This window comes from Uranotaenia lowii, chromosome 2, assembly GCF_029784155.1.
Source record: "Uranotaenia lowii strain MFRU-FL chromosome 2, ASM2978415v1, whole genome shotgun sequence".
NCBI classification, from domain to species: Eukaryota; Metazoa; Arthropoda; class Insecta; order Diptera; family Culicidae; genus Uranotaenia; species Uranotaenia lowii.
Window position 1 is genome coordinate 29,839,055 of NC_073692.1, and position 16,480 is coordinate 29,855,534.

A 16,480-nucleotide genomic window follows, 5' to 3' on the forward strand; every position below is an offset into this window, starting at 1 on the left:
AAATTTCAATAACATTCCTGCATTCAAATTATATCGAAAAATCGATAGATCAAAGTTTTGCGTATTATTTTATTCATCTCTTTTTAATTCACAAACTGGATAAAACACGAATATTTGAACATCCCAGAAATATGTTTATGATTGAGAGCTTATTAAAAAAGTGTCGGCACTTCACATTTCAGTAATTGGATGACCTAGATCCAGTTATTTATATATTCATTTTTTTTTCATTCCAAATGATGTCTGCAACTAGCTTGAATACATGGAATCAAGGTCAGATAGGTTCACGTTTATGAAAATGATCAATGAGACTTTTAATAGGTATTTTTTACAGTTATTTAAATTCAGAGTCTTAAAATAAATTAATCGAAAAAAATGACACCTTGTTCAAGAAATTTTGGAAAAAGAGTATTTTTTGTCCAAATTTCTAAAGCATTGAACAATTTTGCTATCATATCTTCAGCAAACTTGTGAATCTAGATAAAAAAAAACACATATGTCTGAACAAACAAAGTCATATGAAATTCATCTACTGGTTCAAACATTTTAAAATTTCAAAGATATTACCGAATTCCTATAGCTATTTCGAATAAATTTTCACTGGAATTTTTTGAATTTTTTGCCACGGATCACGTTAGAAATTTTATTAGTTCATTCGTAATTTTCTAAATTCTCGTAAATTTTTAAAGAAAACGTAACATACTCAAGCTTGTACATTGTAATTCGGAATTTTCAGTATAAATGAAGAGCATTTATTTGAATAAAAAAATGTAAATTTCGAAAGCTCAGCCCAATCTTTTTCACAAACAGTTCGTTTGATGACAGAAAGTTTCCTATTGGTTGTTTTCAAGCAAAAAATAAAACACAGCGCCGAACGTAAAGATGATTTTTAGATTTATTATCCAGTGAGCACTTGAATTAAAAACTATCACTGGAAATTATAGTATATAGTATTTTTTAACATTTCCAAGTTTGCCACAAAGAAGAATTCAAAATTTAATTTTGATTTTCTTGTTTTCATTTGATTGATTGATTTTTTCAATAATTGTAATAACATGCTGTACACGAACAAATTTTAAGTGTCTTTTTGATTTTTAATCTAATTTTTAGAGACATTTTTTAAACTCTAAGTTCCGGTAAGTTTTTTTCTTTCCTTTAGAAGTAATTGAAGAAAAATCAGAGTAGTTTTGAGTTTCAAAACTTACGAACCTCTTCCAAAAATTTGTTTATCTGTTGAATCCTGGCTCGGAAAATTAAATTACAATTCCGAATTCCGGTTTCAATCCCTGATCTTGGAATCAAAAATTAATTTTAACTCCTTCTGTATTTTACCCGGTTCTAGATCTGAATTCCCGAATTTTTTCTTGGGTTTTTTCGGTATGATTTTCGATTCCCGGTTCTGTGGCGGTTCTGTACAAAAAAGCTAAACTTCCGAGGAGAACATTGCACACTGAAACCCCTTTTCTAATAAGTGCCCGATTTTCTGGCGGCCTTCTGCAAATGGTATTGCTGATTTACCTTGTAATCTATGCGACACGACAAAAACCTATACCCAAGGTTACGCGAAAAGAGACATTAAACGGATGAGGAGGAATATCTAAAAATCGAACACTTTTTCGTTTCGCACCCATGCAAAGTCGGCAGGCAGACTTTTTTCATGTTTTCAATTAACCCAACACACTTTTACTCATTGTTGAACAACCATTTTTTTCTCCTTCGTTTCGTTTCATTTCTCCTTTTAACTTCAACTCGAGCCAGGTGGGCTAGTCGGTACAAGGGGTACTAAATAAACAAGTGTAGACCTTCGATTTGCCCACACACTTCTTCACACACTTCTTGCCCGCGGTCTCTCGTCGTCGTTTAATGAGATTTTAGGAAAACTGAATCATTTTGCTTTCATCCCCTGGAGATGGATGAATTGCCATTAGAGCTATAGGTACACTTCATGTAAGTAAAGCCTCTAGCTTGTCTCTAAAGTAATCGAGAGAAGACCTAAATTTATTTCTTTTCGTTCAATTGCATAGCATGGCCGTTCGGATTGGTTTTTACAAGTGAGACAAACAAGAAAGTTACTTAAGTGAGTCTTTTTCTATCGTAGGTAGTGTATTATAGGATATTATTGCTTCTTTTTATTATTAAGATGTGAACATCGTTTGCAAGTGCCTTATGTAAAATAATGAATCGCACTACTGTTTCGTTTCTCGGTTTAACTGAAAATCAACCTTTTTTCGATGTAACAATCCATCATTTTCATCTCTACACGCTAATTGAAACTAGCATTGTCAATACTATTAAGGCACAAATTAGTTATGGTTCACATTCAGGTTTAATCATAAACAAGAAATTCAACCGATTATAAATTCTACAGAAATGAATTTTAATGTAAACTTGGTTGTTAATGGCAATCTTATGGGTGGGCTAACTAATGTGAATATTTTCAAAATCAAAAGAAAAATCCTCAGAACGATGTTTGAATGTTTTCAAATATGAAAAATAAATTGGTTAAAATACGAACTTAGCTATGTATAATCTCATCTGATGATGAACATGTATAAAAGTTAATAAAGCTTTTGAAAATATTTTCTCAAATCTATGGGACTGGACCAATACTTGATGTTAAAACAACATAATACGTTAATTTTTTTCATCTCATCCAACTGTCGAAAGATAGTTAAATATCAAACACGATATTAAATATTTGTCCAGCTTCCTGTCCAAAAAAAATCAAAATTGAGTTATAACATTGTGTTAACACGTGGTGTTCGAGGTGCCGTAGCTCTCCAGGTGGCCCATCAGCACCTGCTGCAGGTGGTTGCGCAGATTTCTTTCCTCGACGATCTGCATCTTGACCTGGGACATGTCCTGCTGCAGCTGCCGGACGCTGATGAAAAGTTGCCGCAGCGTCGGGGTCATTTCGTCGCACTCCAAACCTGTCAGCGAGCGGAAGATACCGGAAAATGATGTGAGTAAAAAATGTTGGTAATTTACAAAAAAAAAAATCTTATATGATCAAGACTGAATTATTCATTCGATTTCATATTCAATATCCAATGTTTAGTATTAACATTTTGATTCTCAAAACTTAAAACCCCCTTTTTTGATTTTCGAAATTTGTCATCCACGTTCCGAGAATATGTTTTCGAGTTTAAGCTTCGATCTAGGAATGTATAAATATGACTTATGCTCAGTGATGGTAAATTTCGCCCGTCACGCTTGACTCGACTAGTTTTGTTTCATCAAACGACTGGCACTGTTCTCAATTGACGGAGCCTCACTACTCGCATGACGGATAAAGCACGACAACAATCAACATTTCTCCATCATCGACTGGCGAAGCTCCTACACATTGTCAAAATTTCTCCTGAGACTGACTGGCAAATCTCTTCACACTTCGATCGGCTGCTGACGGCAGGTACAACTAATTGAACGACTTGCTGGCAGAGAGCAACAATAGCAATAAAATACTGAAAACGAGCTTGCTGGCAGGAGTAACAATAATAATAAATGCGTTTCTTTTTCGTCATCGGTCGTTTGAATGCGATTGCTTGACTAGGTTATTATTTTAGCTTCAAATGACTGGGGAATGAATGACTGGCACACGAAGTGACTGGTCGTTAAGGAACAGTCAATTGAGTTTGACGGACCAAGAGGCTTCACAGTCACAGCTTCACGCCTCATGACGATGACTTTTGCCAAGCCTGCTTATGCTCTTTAATATCATAATGTATCTTTTTCCATTCGATTATCACTTATTTACGATCAATTTTATTTAAACAGTTAAATTTTATTTTACAGTCAAATCTAAATTTTAATATATGTTTTGACTTAGAACTTTACCTATGTACATGTATTTGAAATGAGACTTTCACTATTTTTCACATTCAAATATTCCGCTTCAATATATTTCCAAATGTAATAAAGTAAAAAAAAAATTTAAAAAAAACAATAATTTCCAAAAAAAAAAAATAGGGAAAACGAAGAAAAACGAAAAAATTAAAATGAGTTAAAAAAATTTAAAAGCAAAAATGGAAAAAATAAACAAAATATAAAAAAGTAAAATAAAAAGAAAAAAGAAATACTTAAGAAAATTTAGAAAAGAAAATAAAGTAAAAAAACATAAAATTCAAAAGAACGAAAAAAAAAAGCTATGTAAAATTAATAATAAAAATTAATCTAATATAATATAATTAAAATAAAGCAAACAAAATCTAAATTATTTCCAAAAAAATGGTAAATAATTTAAAAAAAAAAAAGAAGCGATAAAATAGTAACAGAAAAAAACAAAAACAAACTAATAAAAAAATAAAATTCAAAAAGAATTCGAGAAAGTTACAAAATTGAGAAAAAACAGAAACACAATAATAAAAGTTAAAATATTTAAAGAAAGGAAAAAATTAAAAAGTAAAAAATTTAAAAAAAAAAGGAAAAATATGTGAGAAATAAATGCAACATTAAAAAAAAGTAAAAAAGTAAAAAATAGAAAAATAATTAAGTATAAAAAATAAAAACGGAAAAATGTGAAATAAAAAAGAAATATTTTTTTGGAAAAAAACAAAAAAAAAATATAAATGCTTAAGGACAAGAAAAATAATTCTAAAAAAAAAAATTTAAAATAATGCTAAAAAATTTATTGAAAAAATTGTCAAACTAAAAAAAACTCGAAAAAATGAATAAAATTTGAAAATAAAACAAATGAAAAAACTAAACGAACAAAAATAAGAGAAAAAAAAATAATTAAAAATAAAGCAAAAACTTATTTGAATTATTCAAAAAAGGTAGTAACTAATAAAAACAAAAAAAAATAAAAAAAGAAACAATAAATAAAAGAAACAAAAAGAAAGTTTAAAAGAAGAGAAAAAATTTAAAAAAAATTATAATGACAAAAAAATTAAAGAAGGGAGAAACATCGAAAAGAATTAAAGAAAAATACAAAATAAAAAGAAAAAAAGAAACAAAATAAAAAAAGTAGAAAAGTTTAAACAAAATAAAAAAGATAGAAATTGAAAAGTAAGAAAAAATTATGAAAAATTTAAAAAAAATAAAAGACTAAAAAAATTGGAGAATTAAAAAAAATTAAAGAATTAAAAAAAAAATTAAAAAGTTATCAAACAAAAACAGCTTTAAAAAAAAGTAAAAAAAAAAAGTAAAAAAAAATAAAAAAAAAAACGAAAAAGTAAAAAAAATAAAAACACAATTTAAAACATGATTTTTTTTTAAATTGAAAAAATACCTACACAAAAAAAGTAAATTTAAAAAAAATAAATTTTTAAAAGTTCAACTTAATAAAAAAATAAATAAACTAAAAAAAACCAAATTGAAAATAAAATAAAAAAGTAATGTAATTTTAAAAAAAATATTTTAAAAGCAAAACAAAATTTAAAAAAGAGAATAAGAATTTGAAAAAAATAGTAAAAAATTTAAAAAAGTAAAAAGTGGAAGAAATGAGAAAAATTAAAAAAATAAAAATAAAAACATATATAAAATTTAAAAAATAAGATAAATTAAAAGATTGTAAGTTAATTGTTAACTTCAAAAATAAATAAAAAAGGAAGACATAATAAAAAAGTAAAATAAAAAGAAATAAATAAAAAAATTAAAAAAAGGATTAAAAATTAAATACAAAAAAAAGGATTAAAAATTAAATACAAAAAAAAGTATCAAAATAAAATTAAAAAAAAATCCAAAAAAAGTTACAAATAAAATGTAAAAAGTTAAATAAATAAAAAATTAAAAGAAAAAAAAATTCAACAAAAAGCAAAAAAAATTAAAAATAATAAGATAAAATAAAATTTAAAAAATAAAAAAGTAAAAAATAAAACGAAAGAAAAAATTAAACGAAAGAAAAAATAAAGACTATCAAAAAAAAACTTAAAAAAAAGGAAAAAAAGGAAAAAAACTAAAAGAAAAATTCAAACAAAAATACAAAATCAAAATAAAATTTAAAAAAAAATCAATATAAAAATAAAAAAAATCAATATTAAAATAAAAATTTTAAAAAAATGATCAAAATAAAAATAAAAAAATCAAAATAAAAATAATCCATTAATAAAGAAAAAAAATCATAATCAAAATAAAATAAAAAAGGAAAAATTTGAAAACAATTAAAAGTTTAATAAAAGTTAAAAAAATGGGAAAAAAATTAAAATAATTAAAAAAAATCAAAAACAATAAAGATAACAAAAAAAGTGTAAATAAACAAAAATAAAAATAAAAAGTTTAAAAAAATTAAAAATTAGTAAAAATAAGTAAAAAAGAAAAAAAATTAAAAAAAGTAAAAAAATAAAAAAAAAAAGTAAAAAAGTAAAAAATAAAACAAGTAAAAAATAAAAAACGTAAAAAATTAAAAAAAAAAGTTTAAAAAAAAAGTTTAAAAAAAGTTAAAAAAAAAATAAAAGTAAAGAATAAAAACAGTCGAAAAATATAATAAAAAGTTCAGAATTAAAAAAGTTTAAAAAAAGAAAAAAAAGAAAAAAAAATTAAAAAAAGAAAAAAAAATTAAAAAAAGAAAATAAATTTAAAAAAAAACAAAAAAAAATTCAAAACAGGAAAAAAAAATAATTAAAAAAAAAATGAATTTAAAAAAGTAAAAAAATTTAAAAAAAATATACAAAAAGGCAAACAGTTTAAAAATTAAAAAAATTTGAAAGGCAAAAACAAATTTTTAATTTAAAATTTTTTTTGCCTTTTAAATTTTTTAGGCAGAAAATTTAAAAATAATAAGAAAAAAAGAAAAAAAAACCACAATAAATACACAAAGTGATGACATGAAGAAGTAATCCTTAAACAGTAAATAAATAAACCATTAAAACGTGAAAAATAACAAGATAAATTCAAAAAAAAAAAATAAAAGGAAAATAAAACGATTTTTTTAATTGAAAAGCGACCAGAAGGATTTTAAAAAGCAGTAACAAAATAAAACAATAGAAATATGAAAACGTAAAAAATAAAAAATTAAAATCGAAATGAAAAGAAAAATAATAAATTTTAAAAAGAACAAAATATATTCAAACTGATAAAAAAGTAAGAAAAATTAAAGTAAAAAATTAAAAATTAAAAAAAAATTTAAAAAAATTTAAATTGTGAAATAAATTATTTGGAAAATTAAATATAAAAAAAATAAACAGGAAAAAATTAAAAAGAGAAAAAAAAAATTTAAAAAATTTAGTAAAAACTTAACAAAAGGTAAAAATTATTAGAAAGTAAAAAAAACAAGGTGAAAAAAATTAAAAAGAAAATTTCAATGTATAAATAAATTATTCGAAGAAAAATTTGAAAAAGTTCAAAAAAATTATTTTGTCAAAAAATTTAAAAAGGGCAACTAAAATTAAAAGCAAAAAATAAAGTGTAAAAAAACAAATCGGTATCGAATTTTGAATACGGCGAATGCTCCAACTGTAAACAAATCCAGATAATCACATAAATGCGTTAAACTCTTTATTTTACATCCGAAAATATGATCTCTTTTTAATTTTTCTTATTGAGTGAAGTTAAATTTAATCTTTTAATAAGGCGAAAAGCTTTTTTTATAAGTGTGTAATCCCACAGTTCATTCGCCCATTTCCCCTCAAAATTTCGTCGCGAACAAAAGGGCCAATAGTTATTTTGAGATGGAAAAAGGGCATTGAAGTTTTTGAAATTTGTTTTCCCAGGACGAGGAGAAGCACAAATCAGAATTTATAAGATTGTTGAATGTGCTAATGTGTTAATGTGATCATTTGGACCCGCTTTCAAGCCGAAATTTGCTAGAATATTGCTTTTTTAAAGAGTGATCCAAAAAGCGAACAGTCATTCTGCAATTCAAAAGGGCGCTCCAATTTGGCGAATGAACAAAATGAGAGCACCAGTCTGTGGTAAAAGGGCCCACAGTTATATTTATTAATTTTTTGAAGTACATAATTAGTACGGAAAAGCTATATTGATCGATCGGGTGATGAAATAAAATTAATTTGAAAGCGTTTTAGCGACTTATTTAGGAAAATGGATGTACGCAGTTAAATAGAAAATTGATTTTATTTTCTGAAATTTGGAATGCGTTTTTCTCAAAACAAAGGTCTTGGCGCATTCGCCGAATTCAAAAATCGATACCAAAATCAATTGTAAAAAATAATCAAATAGAATGTAAAAAAAATTAAATCAGATAAAACTGTAAAAAAATAATAAAATATAATGTAAGAAAAATCAATTTAGAGTTTCATCGAATTTTAAAAATTTAATGTCAAATTTTTGTTAGAAGGGTGATATTCTTAATTGCCGACATTCGAATTTCAAAATTTCATCTTCAAAACACCTTGAGAGTAAGGATTTTGTTAGTGAGGAAATTTGAAAAAGTTTAAATTTTTGAAATTGAAACCTTATAAATACTACACAACTTGTTCAATATTCCAATCATCATGAATCCAGAATTGAGAATTTTTTATTAGCTAGAAAACTTTGATAACAAATTTAATTTAAAACGTAAACATGGACAATATGGACAGTTCAAAACACGTCGAGAAAAGTTTAGCAATATCCGTTTTATTCAAGGAACCTCACTCGAGTTTTACTCTACATTTATCAGTTGGGTTAACATAAGAAATTACGATTACCGTGTGTGAGATACTCTCAGAAAATCACCTGGTTTTTTTTTCTATTTCTGTTTACATTTTTTTGTATGGCATTACCGTTTCACTCTTCTATTTTGACTAACATTATACACTAGCGAACAGCTTCCGGTAGAAGGTTTCAATTCCTACAAACCACCTTTTAAATTTTCTTTATCCATTTTTTTTTTCAAGTTCGGTACCACAAAACATCATCTGTTTTCATTAACTAATATCACAAAGTGGTGTTTCATTTTCTTTTTTTTTTCTTCACACAATACGCTATCAAAAAATAAACAAATTGATTCGAATAGTTCGATTACGATGTTTTTGTTACCGCTTCTTTTTGTGTGGGTAATTTTGATTATCAAATTTCGTTAACTACAATAAATTTTCTAGGCTATAGGCATTTTTTTTTTCGTTTCCAGAAAGTTTTTGTTTCTAATTAGAATTTTATTCTTTTTTCAATACTCTAAGCATCAACAAAACATTCGTTAGCCAATGGTTTTGCGGTTAGGTTACATTAACTTCACAGACTGTTGTTGTTCGAACACCTTGATTTATGTTTCTATTTTTCCCATTTGTAAACAGTAATTATAGAAAAACAATTAGCCGATGAATGAATTAATGGATAAGTGTTTATCAAATTCCTTGCTTTCTTTCAGTATGTGTGTATTGTCTATCAATATCATTCCTTTTCATTGTGTTAATTTTAAAAATCCTCGGGATTCTATGAAACCTCTTCAAGTAATACAAAATAAAATGCCTTTTCCCTTCAAGATTTATACTGCGGACGATTGTTTAAGTATTTATGTATAAAATACAAATCAAAGTACGGTGCGAAAATGATGAGCTGTCGATTTTCTTGTTTGCTTTTCCTTTTTTTCTGATTTGTTTACACTAAATTTCAGCTGCAAACGATGACAGGTACACGCAGATAATAATTTAGCAACAAATAATTCAAATTGACTCAAATGCAACAAAATGTAGGCAAAAACCGGGTCCGGTGGACAAAACTTTGGACCGGAAAGTCATGGGTGCTTACGCCGGTAGGAAAATTGCCTCAGTTCGGGATATTGTCAAAAAAGGGAATTCCCTCTTAGGTAAAATTGAGTAAGCTGTTCAAGTCGGAGAGAGTCGGAACCGTCACCTGATGCCTATGATCCAAAAGCATGATCACCCAGTATTGTTTTGGTTTGATTATCCATCAGTTCACCACTCAATACAAAAATAAAATGAGTAATTAATACCTCCTCTCTTAAATTCCATCGATACTTATCAAAATCATCCACAGTACAATTCCTATAAAAGGTGTGCTCTCTCGAAAAAACAAAACTCAAACTTAAAACCAGTCTCTAAGACGCATAGGTTGACTACAACTTCTACCGCCTTTATCGGTTCTGCCAGTAGAACAGTAGCAGCTTGTTGCAGCAGGACACCGAATTGCGGGACATGTCATCGCGCAGCGGATCCTCTTCGTCCCCATTGAGTTGTGGAGTAGAGCGGCGCAGCTGCGAGATTTTGCTGTTCCTCCCGAGACCTTGAGCCGTCTCGAAGGATCGATTCAGACGCCGATCGTAGAGGGGTTGCTGCTGTTGTTGTTGATGCGGGATGTACGGTGGACCTTCCGGAGCAGGCGATGGCGGACTAGGTCGCTGCTGAGGTAGCTGGGGTTCCATCTCTCGGCTGGTGGACCTATGCCGTCCGATGTGGCTGGCATTCATCCAAACCGTTTGCTGCTTGGACACGCGGGATAGGAGCGGAGTGTTGGCACTGTTATTCATGAAAATGTTGTCGTAATTTGATCCAGAACGAGCTATGGGCCCCGGGAAATGTTTGATCGACGAGTTGCCAGCTGGCCCACACCCAATAGTGATCGGTTTCTCCTCCGAATGGGATCGCCATTCGGTACTTCCGTAACCTCCCACCGAGTATCGGGCGTTGTTCAGCGAACTGATCGACGCCGAGTACATGTTGAAGTTGTTGGGGCTCGCTTCTCGCCAAATGTGCGACGTATTGATGCTATTGCTTGAGGCTGTATTGTGACTGTGACTATTTTTGATGCCCGCCGCCGGGTTCACCAAATACGACGAGAGTGAGGAACACGTGAACGGCAGCTGAGGATTGGAGGACGAAAAGTGTTTGCTGGTTTTCAGTTTTCCACCCCGAATCGGAAGGCAGGGCGTCCAAGGTTGAAGAACTTTTCCACATCCACAAAGATAGCGCGTCGAAATAGGAAGCAAAAAAAGAGAGAGAAAGAAGAGTACACGTTTTCACTACCTGTCCCACATCTGCCTCTCGCGTGGTGGTTGTCCAATGGTGGGTGTAGGTGTGGAGATGTTTGTGGTGTTCCAGGTGAGCGGCGAAAAATCATAAGCAATTGGTGCAAGACAGCCACATACAGAAGGAGAGTAACACATGGATAAATCACGCGAGTGTTAACAACAGCAACTTAAACATCTATAACAAATGCTATTAATAACAGAGAACATTCACAGAGTTTAACACTTCTGCGCGTAAAACAATCTTCGTCCGGTGGGCATATTTTAGCGGGAGAATTAGTGACAGCAATTATTGACACATGCGCGAAAATATAACGAATAAAAAAGAATAAAATGCATGATCAAAACAAGTCCTTAATCAAACTGAAAAAGGAGCAGGAATGCATAGCGGAACTTAAGGGTTGTACTCATCTAACATTCGAACGCTAATCGTAAAACTTGTTGTGTTTATTCGTATTATTTTGAGCATCCAAGGTTGTCCATATTTATCCGGGCTGGTTGTGTGTTCGAAGGAAATTTGAAGAAAAAGTTCGACCCAGCCCAGCAACTCGGATCTCTTGGAAAAAAAAATCCGGAATGGGCCCGGAATCATTCATATTATTCACACAAAAGCAAGCAAGGTGTTTTACTCTACACTCAAATTGTTCAATGCTAAATCAAATTTTGATTATTTAGTGAGATCATTCAAGATTAACAATCTTTTAACTCAGAACTGATGTCAAAACCTCGAATACTAATCATAGGTTCAGAATTCTGTCACAGATTTCCAAATTTTCTCACTTGATGATAGTAATTCATTTCTGTATATTAAATTTTAATAGATTAATCTCATTTCAGGATTCTGGTTTTCTATTCTCAAAATAAATATTGTATTTATGTTTTCATATTTCGCATTCTGTATCTAGTTTAGGATTCTTGATTTTCAGTTCGCATCATCATTGAAAAAACTCTTAATAAGGTGTTTTGGAATTGTTATTTATATTTGGTTTTTTATTGCAATAAAAAAAATTTTCCATAATTTTTGAAACTCATATGCGGGCATATAGTCTTAGTCACTGGCCCTTGCAATCCGAACTGCGAAATGCAGTACAAGTAGAATCAAGAAGAAAAAGAAGAAACTCAAATGCATTAAAAAAATTAATTTCCGGATATGAAAAAAAAAACACACAATATTGATTGAAAAACGTCCCAAGTAACAATTTTAGTTTTTTAAGAAACTTGAAGGGCACTTCAGAACTGCGTTATAAAACAACGATTTGTTATATAAACCCCATTAAAATATCTATAAAACACCTATAAGAGTAAAAAGGCCCACCTACAGGAGGTTCTGAAGAACACATTACAAGTACCTTATACAACCATATGGACTCAAAGGGGTTTCGCCGAAAGCTGGTTCAAGATGATTGATTCTAGTGGCAGGTATAAAAACTATTCATGAAAAATTCGATTCTGAGAACGGGTTTAAAAACGCATTTAATAAAATATAAGAATCCGACTCAAATAAAAAAAAAACAAATAAAACAACATGGATCTTTCCTGTCAAAATCAAAAAGCACAAAATAATCATTAGATTTATCTGGCAAAATGGAGATGTTATTATCGTAATATAATGAAAAATTTGGTTGCGCTTTTAAATTTTTCGAATAATTTTTTGAAATAAGGGCAAATAATAAGCGCCCCTGTATGATTTTGCTAAATGAAAGAGCTCAATACATAAATTTTGGTCATTCGGTTTTTGCAAATATGCATTTTTCCTCTCATTTGTCAGTTTGTAAAAAAAAATTTGGTAGAATGACGATAATTCAAGCATTTCATGAAAACACTGCTACATTCTGTGATTTTTATTTGAATTTTTATACTGAAGGAAAATGGCGTGGTACCTGCTGCGACATTTTTCAGATCAGCTGACTGAATGATTTCATTCATTAAAAGACAACACATGATTTCGAGCACATTTTTGTTAATTTATCACACATAATTTTTATTTTCTTAGTTCAATATGAGTCACTCTATCACTATTCGATTCGGTCACTTCTTAATATTAATATGGTGTATTCAGGAATTGCATTTATGCGGTGGAACGATCTAGCTGGATTGCCGTTTTAATGCTACGGTGATGAGAATTCCGACAGCCAACCGGGTACTGTGTAGGCCGTTTCCGATGCTGCGCTGCTCGAAGAACTATATTTCGGTGATGGCACATCATGAACATCCGGATATTTGGGGTATGATCTAGACGGAACGAAACATCAGAATTGTGGCAGGCCTGGCTGAATAGAATACACTTTTTCATCATGATTTTGAAAGCCCTTGTGCCTATGGAAGTGGCAAAAGTTAATATACCGCAAATGAACGATGCAATGCGATCAAACGATGGAAATTTACCTTTGATTGCTGCAGTGGATGAGAAAGTTTATCACTTTACTAATGCTGCCATTATTGATACTTGGATTGGCTTTGATTATGGTTGCCACATGACAGATTTATCGAGAAAACTACAGAATTTTGGGGTAATTTCGGTTACAGGTTCTGTGCGTACAGAGGTCGATTTTTTGAATTTGGTACAGAGTTTCATCGTTTTTCATAAAGTTTACTGAAGTAGAATTTGATGTATGGTCTAGTCAAATCGGATGACTGTTTAAATACAGAACCAATAAAAGATACGAAAACTTAAAGAATTTTTTTTTAAATGAAAATACAAATTAAAATATGACAACACTGTTATCCTTATATAGGCTTTTTATTCGTCAAACAAATTTTTTATAGGTTTTTTCAATGTAGTTTTGACGTTTTCCTGTGGTTGTATAAAAAAGTTTTGTAAAGGTTGTTTAGCTGCCTTCCAGACCGAAATAAAAATGAATGATAAAAATTAATCTGAAACCCAGTTGAGTTTTAGTAGAGAGTTTTGTTAGGGTTCTGTAGCTATCCTGAAGGGAGTTTTTATTGTGCTCTTCCCAAAATACGCTACACAGCCATTAACGCATTCTCAATCCGATTATAAAACCTTATGCTTTTCGTATAAAACCTAATTGAGTTTAAAATGTTACTTGGGCGTGAGCATTCTAGTGAGTCTCGTTATACTTCTTATCTATGTGGACCATAAAAATTTCAAAAAAAAAAAATCTACAGTTCATGAGTTTTACATTCGACAATGAAAGAACTCCGAGATGATTGTGCAAAAATATTTATACCATGTCCTTTTTCATCGTAAATTTAACAAAAACATTAATTATCCTGAGTTTTTGTTTCATAGTCAGATGCAAAGTTCTTAAACTTAATTCTTTTACAAAATTCAAAACTTCAAAATGGCGATCCAGAATTGAAAATTCAAAATAAGATTCATCATTCGAAATTCATATTTTTATTCAGATTAAAAATAAAAAAATGAATTAATGATTGAAGATTTCAATCTAAGACATCAAATACAAAATACAAGATTGATGATTTAGGGCTCTGAAACAAATTTTGAGTCTTGGCTCATATCGAAATATTGATCTAGAATCTAAATTCAGATATAGTTTTTTTTTACATTTCAGAAATCGTATTGAAACTTGGAAAAAGATCCAAAATTCAAGTTTCATAAAAAGTAATTTTGATAATTTAAGCTTATTTATGAGCTCAATCTAAATTTTGAATATTAACGCAGTATCTGAATTCTGAACCTGAATTCATATTCAGGGTCAGAATTAATATTCAAAATTCAGATTAAGCTTATGAATGAGTTATACCTAATTATCAAGATTTCTGCAAATTCGAGAGATCGCAGACTTATAATTTTAATTATTATTTCAATTTCAAAATTTCAAATTTGTAACCAAAGTCAGTCAGTTTCTATTTTAGAAGAAAAGAAAAATCCACATGATTTTATTTAAGGAATCCATTTGTACGAAAAGTATATTCGGATTAAGAAACATGTAATATCTCGTAAAAAATTTAACAATATTTATTATTATTGCAGTTTTATCAAAAGCCAAATTTCAAACTTAAACTTGGATTTGGATCGAGCTTGAAAGTATCAGATTTGAACCGCAAAATTTCAACCAATTAATGGTACTTTTGAAAATTTAATTTATTTGCATTAATTGTTAACTCTTTGAACTTGCCCGAGAGTTTAAGAGATTGATTTGAGCATAGAATAAGGTTTTTTAAATCGAAGACTTTCTTATAAAAACTTAACACTACTAGAATCGGTATGAAATCACCTTTCTGGTGAATATAAATCTTTTGTGGAAATATTAAAGCAATATACTCAAAATCCTGTGAAGTCAAGAAATCTGAGAAATTGCAAATGAACAAATGTTCGAAAAACAGCTGGCTTTAAAAATTCGTCAAAAATTCTGTGTTTCGTAATTTGACAATCTAAAAATGCAAAAATATGCCAGCTTTTCAATTCTCTTTTCAAAAATTATCTGGTGTGACTTAAACAATTATGACAGTTCATTGAATGAAAAGAACGGATTTTACATCACTTTTTTACATTTATGTAGTCATGATCTTGAAAAAAATCAAAAAAATATATCCTCATGTGCAACGTATAGCTTCTAACTTCAGCTTTATTGGACACAAAGTGATTTTTTTTAGTATTCCAAAGCTGATCTATAGTCTTTTTCCGAGGCATTTTTTCGGATTTTTTTCTTAGACCTTGAATAACGGAAAACTGTAGTGTTGTTTGTGTAAATAATGTCTGACCAAACCATATTTGAGTTACATTATGAGATTCCCAAAACTATAAATTTTGTAAAAATCTGTTGGGAAACAAGACAGATATATATTGATTTTAGTCAGGAGTGTCAAATTGACACTCCAGAGACTGTAACGGGTAAAAATTTCAGGGACGGATGAGGGTTAAAGAACATGACACTCATCGATAAGGCTGTCAAAATTGAATAGGTAACACTTTTATGAACACTTTTATGAAGACTTACACTGGAAAAACTTAAATTTAGCCTCAATTCAAATTCATTGGTGCAACACAGAAAATATAATGTCATTAAAATATAATGTTTTTTTGTGTTATTTTTCTCAAAATTAGCAGCAATTTTTTCAATGTTTATATAAGACAAGGTAGCATTAAATGTTGCCAGAATAGTTTCCAGACGTATCCGGACCGGGCAAATCCGGGAAATTTTATATAAAAACCTGGCAAAATCCGGGCATCTAATTAAAATAATTTCAACCCAAAATCCGGGGACAAATTGGGTCTAAACAACGGAGTTATTCAATAAAAATAAAAAAGAATACACTTGAAAATATATTTTTTCATCAAAACACATCATCAGATTTTAAATCGTATTTTAGGCTTCCCAAAAACTGTTTATGATAATTCAGATTAAACTTGCTCAAAAAATTGCCGTTTTAAAATAAATCAATTTAATTTTTTTTTTTGTTCAATTTGGGAATTAAAGGGAAAAATCAGTGCAAAATCCAGGCTTTTTTTTACGAAATTCTAACATTTTTAAAATTTTGTGTCAAATATCCGGACAAGTCTGGATAAAATCGAGCTATCGCGCAAGCTTATCTTAGCATCACCATAACAACCTGGTTCAGTTATGCGTCCTTCGAGCACATTCTAGCTAATGTTAAAATTTTCTATTGAAAACATATTCTCTAAGTTGCTTC

At 29.4% G+C, this 16,480-nt stretch overlaps 1 protein-coding gene across 2 annotated transcripts in view; it reads right to left on the reverse strand.

Moving 5' to 3' along the window:
* Positions 1-2,069: 2,069 nt before the first annotated feature.
* Positions 2,070-16,480, reverse strand: part of LOC129741107 (rho guanine nucleotide exchange factor 7) — an 86,463-nt gene continuing 72,052 nt past the window's right edge. The window contains exon 8 of one of the 2 annotated variants that reach the window (XM_055732817.1): positions 2,070-2,930. In XM_055732817.1, the coding sequence (XP_055588792.1) occupies positions 2,749-2,930 (182 nt within the window). In that variant the 3' untranslated portion in view covers positions 2,070-2,748. Of the gene's footprint in view, positions 2,931-8,493; positions 10,780-16,480 lie in introns of those variants that run through there. The other variant, XM_055732814.1, reaches the window with a different exon arrangement.